Source organism: Saccopteryx bilineata, chromosome 5 (genome assembly GCF_036850765.1).
Source record: "Saccopteryx bilineata isolate mSacBil1 chromosome 5, mSacBil1_pri_phased_curated, whole genome shotgun sequence".
NCBI lineage: Eukaryota > Metazoa > Chordata > Mammalia > Chiroptera > Emballonuridae > Saccopteryx > Saccopteryx bilineata.
This window is the reverse complement of record NC_089494.1, coordinates 107686364-107702553: the sequence shown is the minus strand read 5'-3', so window position 1 is coordinate 107702553 and position 16190 is coordinate 107686364. Positions and strand designations below refer to the sequence as shown.

The 16190-nt window shown below is 38.8% G+C and overlaps 1 protein-coding gene across 7 annotated transcripts in view; it reads right to left on the bottom strand.

Moving 5' to 3' along the window:
* The window catches only part of NCKAP5 (NCK associated protein 5), a 1181736-nt gene that overhangs the window by 505312 nt on the left and 660234 nt on the right, over positions 1–16190 (bottom strand). For all 7 annotated transcript variants that reach the window (XM_066233486.1, XM_066233488.1, XM_066233487.1 and 4 more), the window contains one exon: positions 3890–4023. In XM_066233486.1, coding sequence (XP_066089583.1) covers positions 3890–4023 — 134 coding nt within the window. The remainder of the gene's footprint in view (positions 1–3889; positions 4024–16190) is intronic.

Sequence of the window (16190 nt, the reverse complement as noted above, 5' to 3'; positions counted from 1 at the left end):
TTCAATCCACACCATCAGTCTCAGCTAGCTGAACAATCACAGTTCAAATGAACAGTAAAGGGGAGGGTGGAGACAGTTGGAATTACAGGGACATATGAAATATGCCCAGCCATGTGTACTGCACAGACAATGGGTTAAACAAGCATTACAACATCTGGAAAGCATCTTTGATTTATATCAGCAAACAGCAGCACCAAGAAGGGGCAGCCTAAGAATACCACCCCCTGCCTCTTAGTGCTGCCTTACTGAAATGTTCCTTCATCTATCGGGAAGGCTTACTTGGAAAGTCTTTTTTTCTTCTCTGTGTTTATATTAGAGAATATAAATGGTTTGACTCAAGGTTGTGCTGGCTGCCTGCATTGCCCTGGGTGCAGGCAATTTCTGCTTTATGAACTTAAAGCTGATTATGTCACCTGTGGTCCATCTTTCTTTTTGCCCCCAATTTTGGACCACTGTTAATCATTATGCCCTAATCAGAGATGAAGAGAGAATAAAAAATTATGGATGAAGGTTTGATGATGACATAAAAGAGAACTACTCATTTAAACATTTTTCTATATTTTTATCACCTAAGTGATCCCATTAGTCATTACCATAGATGATCAAAAATGTTCACGTTTGCCTTTAAGCCAAGAGGCCCATCACCTAGCTGAAACTGCATAAAATCAAGCCTCAGACTAATTCTCCTAAATCTCACAGCTGAACTCTAATTCTCACATTCAACTAATTGTCCCAGCTTCTCCTTATTCATTTCCCCTCCAATTCCATACCTCATCCCTGAATCTGAGACTGAGAGTCTCAAGTACTGTTTAAAATAGTCCCATGGCTACAATGTCATCAAACATACCAGGAAAATACTTCACCCAACTCAGTCCAGGCTTTAGCATCTCATGTCTCTGTGTTTCAGGTTCAGAAACGCGATATTACAACACATACCTATTTAGGCGTTCCCGTGAATTTGCAGTAGAGTGCTTGACTTTAGAACCTCGAGCATAGAGTTCATCTCATCTTCTTTGTTATCACTTAGGCAGGGACCCAGCACTCTCTATGTGTTATAATTTTCAGAAGCTGCTGGATTTTTTACATATAACTGATATCACAGATGTAGTACCACTTCTAAGAATTAATCCCAATTTGCACCCTCTTGGACCATTGTCTATTATATTCTTCAATGCCATCTCTAAAGGGGCCTATGTGATGAATTCTGTTGTGAATTTATGACCAGATATAATGTTTTCCTCTCTAAAGAGTAGTAGCCTTTGTCTATGAAATAAGAATTACATAGCCTCTTGTTTCCCTTTTAACTTTTCCTGCCAGGAATCTTAGAGCTAAATTAAATACTCATTCTCAGACAACATGGTAGGTTACTTAGTATGGTCCTTCCCACATTCCCCTCTTGTGGTTTTTATTTTCCATTTTTATTCTATCAGCCTTCTTGTAAAACAATCTTTTACATAAAAACTCACTTCACATCCTTTAAAAAGCTAAGTCATTAGCATTATTTTTAAAAGTAACCTCATCCAATAAACAAAATACTCAGAAACTCCAAAACTTAAAGTCTATATCTCAAATAGCATCATGTATAAGTTCATGAACCAAAAAAGGAAGGAAATTGTAAATATAAAAGTTTTTACTACAATACAATAAGTTAGATTATAAGAATGATTTATGTGAGCATTTACATGTTGACCATGTCCAAGGGTAATAATGCATTGTAGGCATATTCCATAATACAAAGAACTTTGTAAGATTTAAATTATAGTGGCAGAATACTGTTACTATAAAGTAACCAGAACCAGAAATCTCTTATAAATCAAAGTTTTAAATGCAAATGGCAATCAGAACATCGTTTGTAGGGTTTGGTGAAATTACTGTATAATAATATTATCTGTTTGTTATACGTGCTTCCTCCCTGCCCCCATCTTTTACTGACTTAAGTTAGTTGTGTGGCTGTAATTAGACTTTGAACTTGCCAGTTTCAATGAAGCTTTCTGTAACAAAGCATACTGGCAGCAAAAAAAAAAAACAATCTTCACAAGACAGTATATAAAACCAGTTTGTTTTACATATAATTATCTTCTCTTTCAGCCTGTGATGAAGACTTGGCTCTTGCGCAACTCCAGTCAGTATGGGATTGTCATTCGATTTATAGCAGATGACCTAGCATCACATAAAAATAATTTACTGTGCTGTGTGCCTCATGCCCTGTAAATCAATAGCTTGAATATAGGGATGTCTTAATTAGACAGTACAAGGCTGGCAAGAGCTGCCTCCTCCTTTCCTATATCATTAAAATGGCAAGTACTACAAAGCAGTGCTTGTTCTAAAGTCGCTTTGGAGTAGGGATCTAGCAGTTCAAGTTGGGAGCTATAAAGTGAGAGTTGCCATCAAACTGAATGAAAAATCGAGCACAAAGCTGTGTAAGTAATGGTCTGTGAGGTGTGAGCACGAACTTGTTAAAATATCGAGTGGTGCATTTCAGTAGCACCTGTGTACTATCATGGGCTTGACGTGTAAAACAGGGTGTTAAATTATGACTGAATGCAGAGGAGTCACCCATCCTTCCTACCCCATTCCTCCAAGAAGCATCTAAACCAGCGTTGCACACATTCCTGGCATTAGCCACAACCAGGTGAATTACATGGAGGCCCAACTATGGTCTCTCTTCACACCATATCTAGAAATCAAAAATTATTATAAAACCTCATAAGGAAGAAGCCAAATTATCCATCACTGATCACAGAGATTTTCAACCTTTTTCATCTCATGGCACACATAAACTAATTACTAAAATTCTGCAGCATACCAAGAAATACATTTTCTGCTGATATGACAAAAAAAAGAAATTGGTATAATTTTGAGTCATTCACACCGGATGGTTATTGTTGTGTTGACTGTTGGCATTTTTTTTATCTGGCAATCTAAGGGAAAAGGGGCCAGTGCCTCTGACTACATAGTCAGGTACTGCAGGTTTTAACAATCCTTATGGCACACCAGTTTGGCTGGTCAAACAGTTAACGAAAACTGTTTGACCAACCATATCCAAATCTCAATGGTATATTAAAGATAAGATTTACATGGCTTGCTCATAAAAATTTAAGGAAAACTTCTCAAAATTGATCCTGCCTGGTAGAATCTCAAATAAAGAAAAAAAAATATTTTCTTGATTTTGCAAATGGTGGAGTGAAATAGAGAAATGAAAATAAATTGTCCATCACAGGGTCCTGTATCTGGTCCCAGGACTGTAATTACACAAGTTTATGTTTTATCCATAGAACAGTATAGATTTTAATTAACAAGTTGAAGCTTCACCTAGCCCTATATTAACTCTAATTGAAGACTAAATGATTCTGACTGTGCTGGAATTGAATCTAAGAAGAACTACTTTTCCAGAATTCTCTGTTCATATTCAAGTTATATCCTTTTAAAGGAAAGAAGCTCATTGATTTTTTTTTAACTACTCCTACATGTTTTCTCTGAGCCATGAGCAAGAGCTTACGAGATGATTAGATTCACGTTCTCTACCTTAAAATAGAATTATGATGACCAGAGAAATGTCATCATAACTTCGCTAGTCTCCCAGGACATGCCAATAGGCCACAAAGCCATCACATCTTCCTGTAAGGCCCTTTGGAAAGCCACTTGGGAAGCAAAAACACCCAGGTTCAATAAAGCCAAGAAAGGCTATGTGAGGTGCAAATAATGTTCCCAGCGGAAATAAAAGTCCAAATGCCATAGGGTGGCTTGACCAGAAGACAAAGTCAACAATGTTGTGGAACTAGCCAATCAGACGCAACAGAAGCTTGCACAATGGAAATCCAAGCAAAGGTGTTATTGGTGCAGGGAGACATGCACCTTCTGAAGCAAGAAGCTCAGCTCCTAACAATACCTCGAGAACTGCTGCTGCAGGCCACGCATCTGAACCCGGGTGCGTTCAGACTCCAGTGTCACCTCCTGCAACCGCTTCTCACTCTGAAGACGTAAGTGTCTCTCCTCTTCCAATTCACGTATCAGCTTCTCATGCTACAAAAGGCACAAAGGAGATGACTTTTAGGAAGGTGTTTCTTAAACATTATGACAAAAATAATTAGTAACGGCTGTTGGTTACTAAGTGCTAACTAAGATTTTATTTATATATTAATTAATTTCACCCTTGTTACAACCCCATGAAGTAGAGTCTATCATTAATCTCTCATTATAGACAAGGAAACCAAGGATCAGAGTCATCTAAGTAGTTTTTCATAAAAACTAGAAGATAATAGGTTTTCAATCCTGGCTGATTTGACTCTAATGCTTAAATAATTTCCACTAAACCAGGTGGCTTCCTTTGCAGATATGAAGATCTATGACCCAATAATACTATCAAATGCATAATAATTCAAGTAATAATGACTGAGATCATTAGTGCCTGTTCAAAATTATTTCATCTCTTCAATCTCTGGTATACGTTTTAAAGGGAACATTACTATGTTTTATAGTAAGGAAAAGAATTTCAAGTTAATTAGACCATAGAGCTCATGAGAATAAGCTTAAAAAAATGTTTTTATTTTGTCCAGTTAGATTTTCAGAGATAAAACTAGGCTAAACTACCCACTGTATTTATAATCCTAAAAAGTTAGCTCTTCTCACAAATGGGCATCAAAAATTAAAAAAGGAATCAGATGACCCAGTATAGATTGTTCAGCAAAAATTCATCACACAAGAATCAGATCCTCCTGACATTACCAACTCAACCATGCTAATGTTGTTTCTGTTCTTGTTTTGTTGCTGCCACTGTTTTTTTGCATGTTACGCAGTTATAGTTACTGTTGTTACTAGACTGAACACATTGTATACAGAATATATATTCTTTAATGAAAATCAAACACTCAATGTTCGATGATGAGGGACCTACATTCTTAAAGGAAAAGAGGGGAGCAGAGATCTCATTCTCCGTATACTTTAGTCCCTATGACTTTGTACCATGGATTACCCCAGATGAAATAGGATCCATTGGATGGAGCATATTCACAGGAGGTAATTAGCAAAGATGGATTTTCTCCAGCTCTAACTCATGTGGAAAAGATTCTCCTGAGGACCATGAAGAACACATTGGGTCATAATCTGGGAATAAAGGTATTCTAAAAATACTCCCTCCCTCCCACAGACACACCTTTGACCATGCTTTTTTTCTTCTGTTTAAAAAGCCCTCTGAGGTTAGTCTCTCTGGTCAAAGCCCAGGGTTCCTTGAAGGCTCATCTCTAAGCCCCTCCTCTAGAACGCGTCCTTACCACTTCAATGCTCTTTCTACCCAGAGTTTCAACAGCACCTGCTATTTTTATCACTCTTTAGGTCCTTACTTATTTTTTATTATTATTATTTTTCATATATGTTTATTATCATTCTCCAACTAGACAAACACTTGCTTGAGGGTAAGACTGTGTCTACTGGGCGTATGTATTTTTTATTTAGAATTATCCAATACATAGTAGTACTGGCAATATTTGCTCATTGATTCGGAGATGGCCTTTTGCTAAGTCAGGGCCTTAACTCTTCAATGGTCCATCTTTTGCTCCCACAATCAGTTACGTCTGTTGGAATCAGAAAAAGTAAAATCAAAACCAAATCTATGTTCCCTCACTTTCCAGAAGCTCTAGAAAGGAAGAAAAACATGGTATGGAAGAGGAATGTGCTCATTAATGTCAAAGCACCGCAGAGATAGTTAAAATGGCAAATTTCCTATTTATATATATTTTATCACAATAAAAAATAAATTAAAATATAAACTCTTTGCTCAATTATTACACGCAGTCAACATTACTCTGTTTAGACTCACTGGACTAGAAGAAGCCAGAATAAGTCACCTATAACGAAAATTGGGAAGATTGTGCTTTGATTCCAGAAACAGGCAATAAAAATGACACATGTTAAATTGTTCAAAAGCACAAAGGATGTGTAGTAGAAAAAATGAATCCCTCCTTTCTTTAAGAGTAAAGAATGATGCCTGACCAGGTGGTAGCACAGTGGATAGAGTGTTGGACTGGGATGCGGAGGACCCAGGTTCGAGACCCGGAGCTCGCCAGCTTGAGCGCGAGCTCATCTAGTTTGAGCAAAGCTCACCAGCTTGGACCCAAGGTTGCTGGCTTGAGCAGGAGGTCACTCTGTCTGCTGTAGCCCCACAGTCAAGGCACATATGAGAAAGCAATCAATGAACAACTAATGTGTCACAACAAAAAACTAATGATTGATGCTTCTCATCTCTCTCCGTTCTTATCTGTCTGTCCCTATCTCTCTCTCTCTCTGTAAAAAAATAAAAATAAATAAATAAATTTTTTAAAAAAAGAGTAAAGAATGATACATAGCTTCACTTACTACTATATTAAAGAACCCTCATGCATTGCCTGACCTGTGGTGGCGCAGTGGATAAAGCGTCAACCTGGAAATGCTGAGGTCGCCGGTTCGAAACCCTGGGCTTGCCTTGTCAAGGCACATATGGGAGTTGATGCTTCCAGCTCCTCCCCCCTGTCTCTCTCTCCTCTCTCTCTCCCTCTCTCTCCTCTCTAAAATGAATAAATAAAATTAAATTAAAAAAAAAGAACCCCCATGCATTAATAAAAGACATTTTTCATATGGATAAATCTTTCTGTTCAATTTGTTAATGCCTTTTAAAATATGAATAAATGATATGCTTATGGCACAGAAAAAGTTCTAGGGAATTCTAAGTAGAACTAATGAAGGCAAAAGTTGTTTATTAAAATACATTTTCTTCAAATAGAATATGTTTCAGTTAAACCAACAATGATTGAGGATGAACCACACCTACTTTCCAAGTATGGAAAAAGAAATTATTTCCTAAATTATAAAACATGGTTAACAGTAGCAAGGGCATGTACTAATGAACTGTCTGAAATTTTATGTATGTATGTATGTACGTATGTATGTACGTATTTTGCATTAGCTATACCCTGGGTGTAAACTAACTTATTCTCAAAGCAGTTTGGGTTTCCTCCCACAGGTTGGCTCTGCATGTTTTATAGCGGGAAGATTGAGGGGAATGAGAGATGGTGAATGGTTGGAGAGCAGTGAGTAAAGGCATTGTCATGGAAACCTGGGTTACCAAATCTCCATGGCAACATCATTCTTTCCATTGACCTACTGGGTGGGCTGGCTTTAAAAAGTCACCTTAAGAGAGCTCCAAGAGTTCTTTTTAAAAACTGCTTGAGCCTCACATTTGTCTTTCTCCCAGTTTCATTTAGCAAGATCACTTTTCCTCCTCCTGGGTTTCTCCTATCGTCACACCTAAAGTGCTACCCTAGGAACACAAACACTGGCTTCCTTTGTCTAAGACCTGACATTAAACACATGTCCACAGGGTAGTTTGCCAGCCACAGTCTCTTCCTTCCTTCAGTGTTGGGGCCTTGATTTACTATTCTCACTCAAAAGGAGAGTTTACATATTTTTTATCAAGAAAGGCTGACTCCAAGTGGGTGAACTTTCAACTCCGTGCCCTTCTATAGCTTCTGTCTCTAACTCTGAAATAAGTAAGTTTTATAAGAAAAATCTTGAATTTGGAAATCTAGTTCTCAGAACTCAGCAAAGTCAGTTATTATCAATTGCATTTAAAGATTTTTAACAATGTAATCGAAAGAGGGAAGAGTTTGTTGAGGTTAAAAATGACAGCTCTGGGACCAGAACCAAGTTTTTCAGACCCTAAGACCCCACTTTTTTTTCATACTATGGTCAGTTCTGTTTTAACATTTATTTTAAAGGTGTGAATTTATTGCAATGCAGTGGATACATCTGGAAAATGTGAGCATCACACAAATTTCACATTTGCTTATGAGCAATTTTATTCATGAGAAATGTGAGTCAACACAGAGAACTGCATCTCGCTGACCCTAGCAAAGAAACACACAAATCACACTCATTACAGAGACTGACGGTGCTCCCCACCCCGTCCTCCCTGCACGTGATGAGCCGCTGCCACCCGCAGATGGAGGTTCAACTTGCCTTGGATTACTCTTCCTTCTGCCACTTTACAGCGAGTGACTCAAGCTGCCAACAAGTGCTTCCACGGGCAAGTTGCATGTCTTTTTCTGGGTAAAATACTATACTTAACATACTATTTCTGTATTTCAATGTCATTTAACACAGGTAAAACTTAGCCCCCCCCTTTATTAGATTCATATCTATTTTAAATGTGTCACTGACAGAATTTCATTTACCCACAAATCCTGTGCAGTCATCTTTAGGAATGCACATGTCATGTTATAACAGAGCTGAATGTACATCACGCTGGAGAAAAGAAAATCTGAAGCAAAGTCCAAAGTCCTTTCCCTATTTGGGTCTTCGATGAAGAACCAAATATAAAAGCCAAAAAAAAGGGGGGATATACTAAGTCCATGTCTTTGTTATCCCAAAAGATCTTGCCAGTATCTCATAGCTTTTATATACACCTTAAATTCTCTCAAATTTAATTATTATCCCCCAGGTACGCCTTCAGGGAGGGAGACTCCACAATCTCCCTAGGCAATTGATTCTATTTCTTCTAAACTCCTCTGCTGATAATTTTCTAAGGCTTGCTTAAATCCTTTCAAGTATCAAACAGCCATTTCTATCAGAATGTTCTCAGGAAACAGAAAAATGTACAGGTTTGACATTATTTTCTAATTTAATAGAAAGCTTTGCATATAGACACACCCACATGGGTTTATGCATTCATTCAGACCACAGTCATTTACTTAGCAGCTACTGTGTGCCAGCAACTGGACCAGGGCAGGAAACCAGCAATGAGCCAGACAGACTGCAGTAGATTTACTCACAAGGGAGAGGCCGGGTGCTAAACAAACTAGCACAAAGATAATATATCAGTACAAACTGATAGAAAAGTAAGGGTTTGCTGAAAAATGACACCAAGAGGAACTGATTTTGTTTGGTGGGTTATGGGAAGACTTCTCTGAAGAAGTAACATTGAAACTGAGACTTCTGTGATGCTTGGGAGTGAGCCAGTGAAGAGAAAGGCCCAGCACTCTAGGCAGGGTGAGTAGCCCATGGGACATCTTTAGTCTCATATTGAGGAACAAAGAGAAGACTAGTGTCCTGAGAGTCTGGTGAGCAAGGGGAAGGAGCGGTACATGACCAAGGTAAGAGAGCAGTAGGTCACAGGAAATCATGAAGGTCTTGTTAAAGATGTGAGATTGTATCCTGAGCAAATAACGACTTGTTCCCATGGTTCAATCAAGTGAGTGATACCATCTGATAAAGATTTTGTAAAGATCATCTGACTACTCTGTGGGAAAAGAACTGAATTAAGATATTAAATAAAAGTGGAAAACTATTTAAAAAGAGAATGGTGAATGCTCCCAGATTCTAGTTTAGACTCTATCATTTGTTGGCCAAGTAGTTTTGGACAAGCCACTTTAATTTAAACTTAACAGTTTAAACTAGTTTCCTCTGTATATAAGGGAAAGTAAAATTGCCCCAAACAATTTCATAGCATCACTGTGAGGAATGACCAAAATAATGCATGGTAAAGCATTATTAAAACTTGAAAGTCCCATATAAAAAGAAGATATAGCTAAATGGAATTATATCAATCATGTTGTCTAATCTAGTTTAACTACTTCTGATAAATCCTATATTAATTTTAATCTTTAATGATCAGCCTATGTTAAATAAATATTGTAGATATACTGTATATTTCTTTTAAAAAGTTCAAAATATGTTTTTAAGTAGATCAAACTTTAATATTGAAGAGAATTACATTTTAAATTATATTTTAATGTATGAAACACTAACCTAATCACAGATGCCCTCTAAAATGTATAAAACTGAGGTTTAGACATCCGTAAGAGGCATTACTGTTTAACCCCACCACTTAGCATGATTTTAAACAGACGGCTTGGTCTGTAGTATTCCAGGTTTCAGAGGTTAACATTAAAATATTACATGATTTCAACTATAGAAAGTCAATAAGTACTCCTACTCTAGGTCTAACTATATTTGATGATTTTAGTCAAATCAGTGGATGATAATACTGGAGAAGTTATTTATAAAAGATTCAGAGAATTTGGAAAAATTAAATTTTCTTTTTTTTCTTAAATGAGAATAGAGGAGATAAGAGAGACAGACTCCTGCACGTGCCCCAACCGGGATCCACCCAGCAACCCCTATCTGAGGCCAATGCTCAAATCAGCTGAGCCATCCTCAGTACCTGAGGCCAACGCTCAAACCAATCTAGCCACTGGCTGCAAGAGGTGAAAGGGGAGAGAAGGGGGAGAGGGAAGAAGAGAGAAGCAGATGGTTGCTTCTCCTGTGTGCCCTGACCGGGGATCAAACTTGGGACATCCATATGCCAGCCTGATGCTCTATCCACTGAGCCAACTGGCCGAGGCTGGGAATTTTCTTGCTGTGGAAAATTTTAGTGCCACCACACATGGTCACATCAGGTGGAACATCCACCATAACAAGAGAGCTGACCCACACACACTCCCAACACTCCACATAAACCCTGATCAGTGAGTGACAGGAGGCACCAACTCATCTTGAGGTAATCTGTACTCACTCCATGCTTAAAAGATACATGATAATACATAATAAGAAGACATGTCTTTGAAAATGTTTCCTGAAAGAAGTTCAAGTTATAATATTCTTATTGAATAATATTTTATGCTCAAAGAATTTTGGGGAAAATATTAACATCATTGGATATAAAAAGAAATCTACAAAATAGTGAAAAAAGAACAGAGGTTATTAGACAAGGTCATGAAGATTAAATGATATTCTTGGGTATTGGTGAAAACTATATGAACTCATTAAAAAAATGTAGAATCTGGCAAACAAGCTACATACTATGCAATGGGGATTCCAAGTTAAACAGACTATTAGAAAAGACAAGTACATTTGATTCAATGATACAAACACAAAGCATGGTATTAAGACTCAATAATCAATTCAGAACTTCAAGGTTGGCTTCAGACTTGCTTATTAATTTGTGTCTAGACAATCACACATATCAAGTGTTTACCCATCAATATCCAGTGTATACTGCAACATTTTAAGCTTCCACAAAGACCCAGAATAACCATTCTAAATCTCTTGCTACCCTCTGAGAATCTAAAATTGACAAAAGAGTTTGTTTTCTTCAGAAGTCCACAAACCAAACACACACCAGCAACACAATTAAACTGTTATATTTTCATGAAAACTAGTTTTTAATGGAAAACTCTATATGAACCAATTTCTATCAGCCAATGTAAAATGGGTCTAAATTAAGCATTAGTTATTGTACCTAATTGCAGCCTCATTTTTGCTTTTTTACACAAATTGCAGCATATTTTCCCTGTAAGGCTCCCTGAATTCAATATTCCCATTAGTTATGAAAGATTCAGTTGTCCTCGAAGCACAGAAACAGATAAGGAACTCAAGAATTGATTTTTTTAAGCCATACTGTTGGCTGTAACAGGAGAATCAGAATCGGATTCAGAGATGCTCGGATAGAAGCTGCCCAGTACACATCCGCAGAGCTGATAGCATCACCCCAGGCAGACAAAGCTTTTATTCTAACAAAAAACAAGAAAGAGATACAGGGCTCGGTTTTAAAAAAATATTAAGTGAGAGGAGAGAGGAAAAGGTGATTGAGAGAATTAAAGGACAAGGTGGGGAAGAAAGAAATTTCAAGGGTAAAGAAGATAGATGGGCCCTTAGGAGGATCTTAAAAATGTCTGTCATACTAGACTGCTACACTGGAACTCTAAAAGGGAAACGCCACAGGTGAATCACTCCGCACGATTTCATTTCCTTAGGCAAGAGTATATATATGTTTATTACTTAGCAAAAGGATACACATGTGAGCTTTAAGGGAGGAGTATTTTCAGGGTGGATCATACAGAAAAACATGATAAAATGAAAGTCTGGCATGTCAAGACTGAAATGTGATATAAAGGCATGTTGGGGGAAAATGATAAATACAGTATCCTTCAAACAGAGAAAATTAAGTTGTCTTTTGCTTACAGCCAGTGATCTATATTATTTTCAACTAAGGCTACAAGTGAGAAAGAAAATAGTAATATTGCATTCACAGTATAAAGTAATGCAGTTTTGATTTCTTTTTCATTATACAGCTGAAAAAAAATAGGACAGAAAGTTATATGTTGATCCACTTCCTACATCCTTGATCACTTTAAGTATCTTGATTTTCACCATCAAGATTCCTATGGTGAACAAAGCATGAGGCTAGTAGTAGTGTGGGTTATTATTGTTGTAGGAAGTTAGACAGGCATGGGCAGAGTAAGGACAGTGGACCAGGTACTGAATGTCATGGGGCAAAAAGCCCAGGGTGCCTAGCAACAAACAATACTAGGGTGGGACCTGGTCCCTAGTGACCTTTCCGCCCGTAGCACATCACTGATCATGCAGTTTCGACTCCCTGACCTTTGATATCACTGTTCATGTGGTTCAGACCCTCCCCTGACCATTGCTCCCCTGGCATGCCACTAGTCATGTAGTATACAGACCCCTTAGAAGAGGAACACAAGGACCGGAGAACAGCCTCATAGGTCTCCCAGACAAGCCCTTGCACAACCCCTCCCTTAAGCATTAAGTCCTCAGACAATGAGGTTCTGACCCCCATCAAATACTCTCAGGAACAAAGCCTCTGGTCTGTTGATAGAGGCAGTGTTTTGGTCACACGAGAGATAACATCCAGGCCTCAGTTGTATCTCAGCGTCAGGACCAGAGAGCAGCAAGACAAGGTGGGCAACACCTGCTGGTAGCCGGACCAGCTTCAGTGACTAAGGACCTCCTGCCCCCAGTGCCGAACAATCTGGAAGGCTGATGAATATTCTATAGACCCTCCCCTGGCACCTCCCCTATAATCCTACCCTTAAAAGCCCTTAGGGCAGAGGACCCAGCAGGACTCTCTTTCTGGAGCACACAGTCCCCTCTAATTCTCCCTTTCTTCCCTAAAGGTGCATATCTGTGCTTTCTTTTCCCTGAGTTCCAAGAGCCCTTCTTCTTCCTCTGTAACTTGTTTCCTGAGCCCACACAGCCCAGCTGGCTCACTGCTTCCATGGCTCATTTCCTCTACTTCTGTGACATTCTACATAAACTTCTGATGTATTTGAGTCTTGGCTCTGAATTCTTTGTTAGCCAGAATTCAAATACTGAGGTTGCTAAACCAAGGTCCAATTGCCAGTAACCCTATGGTGCCATTTTGCTGCGAACATTATCATCTTGGTTCTCCCATTAACTTGCTATGCAACTTTGGAAATACCATTACCCTCTTTGGACCTCCTTCTAAAATGCTAAGGTCCATTTCAACTCTCACACTTTATGCACACATGAAATCACCCACCATTCAGTGATGGAGTAACACTTACCCCAAGATAGAGCACCTTAGCATACTGAATAACTTAAACTAAAGGAATTTGAAAAAACAGCAGGAGGAAGATGATTCTGACCTCCCCCAGTCTTCATCCTTTTCCTTTGAAGAGGTCATAAAACCCTCACGTGAGAGGTGCCCTCCTTATACCGAGGAGGGAGGAAGACAGATAATTTGAGGCTAAGAAAGCTATACACACAAACCTTGTTAAACTAATCTTTCTCTTCCTAGTTACTTCTTCACCACCTGCTATCCCAAACCCAAACCCCTATATTTTGTCTATTCTTCAAAAATTCTTTGTCTAAAAGATATAAAAGCTTTCTACTCCAGACTCTTCTTCAGGTCTTCATTCTCTTATGAAGGCTTGTGTGTACATGTAAAAATTTAATAAAATTTGTATGATTTTTCCCAGTTGAACTATCTTATAGCAGTTTAATTCTTAGACCCAGGCAGAGACCCAAAGAGGGTAGAGGAGAATTTTTTCCTCCCTGCAACAGCAAGAAAAGTATAATTACTAATGATATGAAACATAACATCTATAAGGTGGGGGATGCAGATATTGGGGGTTAGTCATGGTATGGATTTCATTTGCTAACAACAAAGGCAACTAGTGGCGCAGTGGCGCGTGCCTGTAGTCCCAGCTGCTCGCCAGGCCAAGGCAGGAGGATCGCTTGAGCCCAGCAGCTTTGGGCTGTAGTGAGCTATGCAGATTGGGCGTCTGCACCAAGTTTGGCATCCATATGGTGACCTCCCAGGAGTGGGGGACCAACAGGTTGACTAAGAAGAGGTGAACCAGCCTGGGTCGGAAATGGAGCAGGTCAGAACTCCTGTGCTAATAACAACAAAGGTGACTGTAATTCCTGTATGGATAATTAATTGGGTGAAGCTGTAGAGTTAAGAGGCTAAGGGTGTGTTTTTCTCAGCTGGGGTAATGCAGGCATGGCGATGTTAAAATCATAACATTGGGCATTATGCAACTAGGAAGAGAGGTGGTGAGACACAGACCCTAGAGGCATTGATTTTAATTTGGTCCCCAAACAACTGCAAGTCTCAGCAGACCTTGAGATGGCAGATTCTAAATGATGTTTGAGCAGATAATTTTGCTTCAGCGTGCACTCCAGAAGTACAAGACTACCAGAACGGGGGACAGCAGTGACTACTTGCTTCGTTTCTCAGGACTCTCATTAGTTAGCAATGGTTCCTCGAGTCAGTCAAGTCCTTTCTACTGGGTGTGCTGGCTCACTGACTTTCTGACTTTGACAAGCCTCTTGGAACAGCGTTTCCTCCCATGTCTCTGAATGTCTGATGGTTTGCAGGGTGACTGACCAAGGAAAGCAAGACATTGAGTAAGGAACCAATTAAGTAGTAAGCCTGCAATCCAGTCAACTGCCTGATTCAGACTTACTCTATCCCTAACCCTAATGTTTCCTTGAGTTCAGTTGGTCAAAATACTCAGTTCTCAACTTTAGTTAGAAAACAGCTTCAACAAAAACAACAACAGAAACAATAAAAATAAGAAAACAGCTTCAATTACTCACTACTGGGTCTTTTTATAAGAAGTCGATGACTCCCTCTCCCCTGGCCACAGATCTTTCCCTGTTGTCATGTTAATTGATCACAATGGACAGTAGTTACTAATCTATCCCTTTGGGGGTTGTCAGAGGTCAATTTTATTAAGAGCCTTCCTACTTGATTGAAGTCTTAAATACTCTTCTCCATTCTGTGAATACAGCAAATTTCACACAAAGAGGAGAGAGGCTTTCAGCTTCTATAGGATTTTTTCTTCCAGTTCTCTGCCCTGAAACAATCTAGTAGTTCTTTAGTGACCTAGATTCACTTACTCCCCACTGCACCTCCACCCCACACTGTCCCTTTTCTGTCTTGATCCTTTGACAACCAGCGGAGAATGAGTGGATTTCTCCAGTAGATTTAGTTTTCATTTCAAATGTTGAGTCACTATGTTTCCTCTCCTTGCTCCTTAATGTAGAAGATTGTAAGATCTTTTATTCTCTCTTCTAGCTCGACTCTTGAACTTCAGCTGTATTTACTATGAAGGCTAACACATGTTGTGCCTTCTCCACATAGCACTGGTGCTCCTAATGTTCAACTTAGTGTTTGAAAAACTTTGATCTATCTTTTCCTATGCATTTCATATATGATCACTATCCTCTACCTCTCCAAACAGCATGCTTTCTTCAGTCAGGACTGGGCCTTGTGTTCAGCAATGAAATCCTGTAGAATACTAGCACACCACTGAACATTCCAGAATGTTCAAAACACTCTTGCTGAGTTAAACTGAATCTTCTCAACCTCTCACTACTTCCTTCTTATTTTAGTTGGCAGCCAGCTGGAGGTTTGCAAAGTTGTATCAGTTACAACTTCTTGTCTTCAATCACTTCCCAGGATAATGTGTTGAGACTGTCTTCAGTTTAAAACCCCTACAGATGCATTTTGTCCTGTTGTCATTCTCTTTGTCTACCATTGCCTTTGGTCTCATTTATGCCCTCTCACAACAGCCCAGAGACTATAAACCTGCGTTTCATATTTAAATTACCTGACTGGTCACTGTCACTCCTTAACTATTAAGAGAAAATGTCTTCTCTTAGAGAACTTGCAGCACCTTCCTTCAAAAGCATTTATAATTCCATTTTTTTAGGATAGCACATTTTACTATTTTTTTGTTCACACTGCTATATTTTACAGAACTGTAGGAGGAAAAACCTATTCAGACAAATAATCATTTTTTCCTGTGACTGAAACCTTTTATTCCTACCTTTCTTCATTGTATGGGTATAATTATGAGTACAGGAGATTAGAATATTGGCTATGA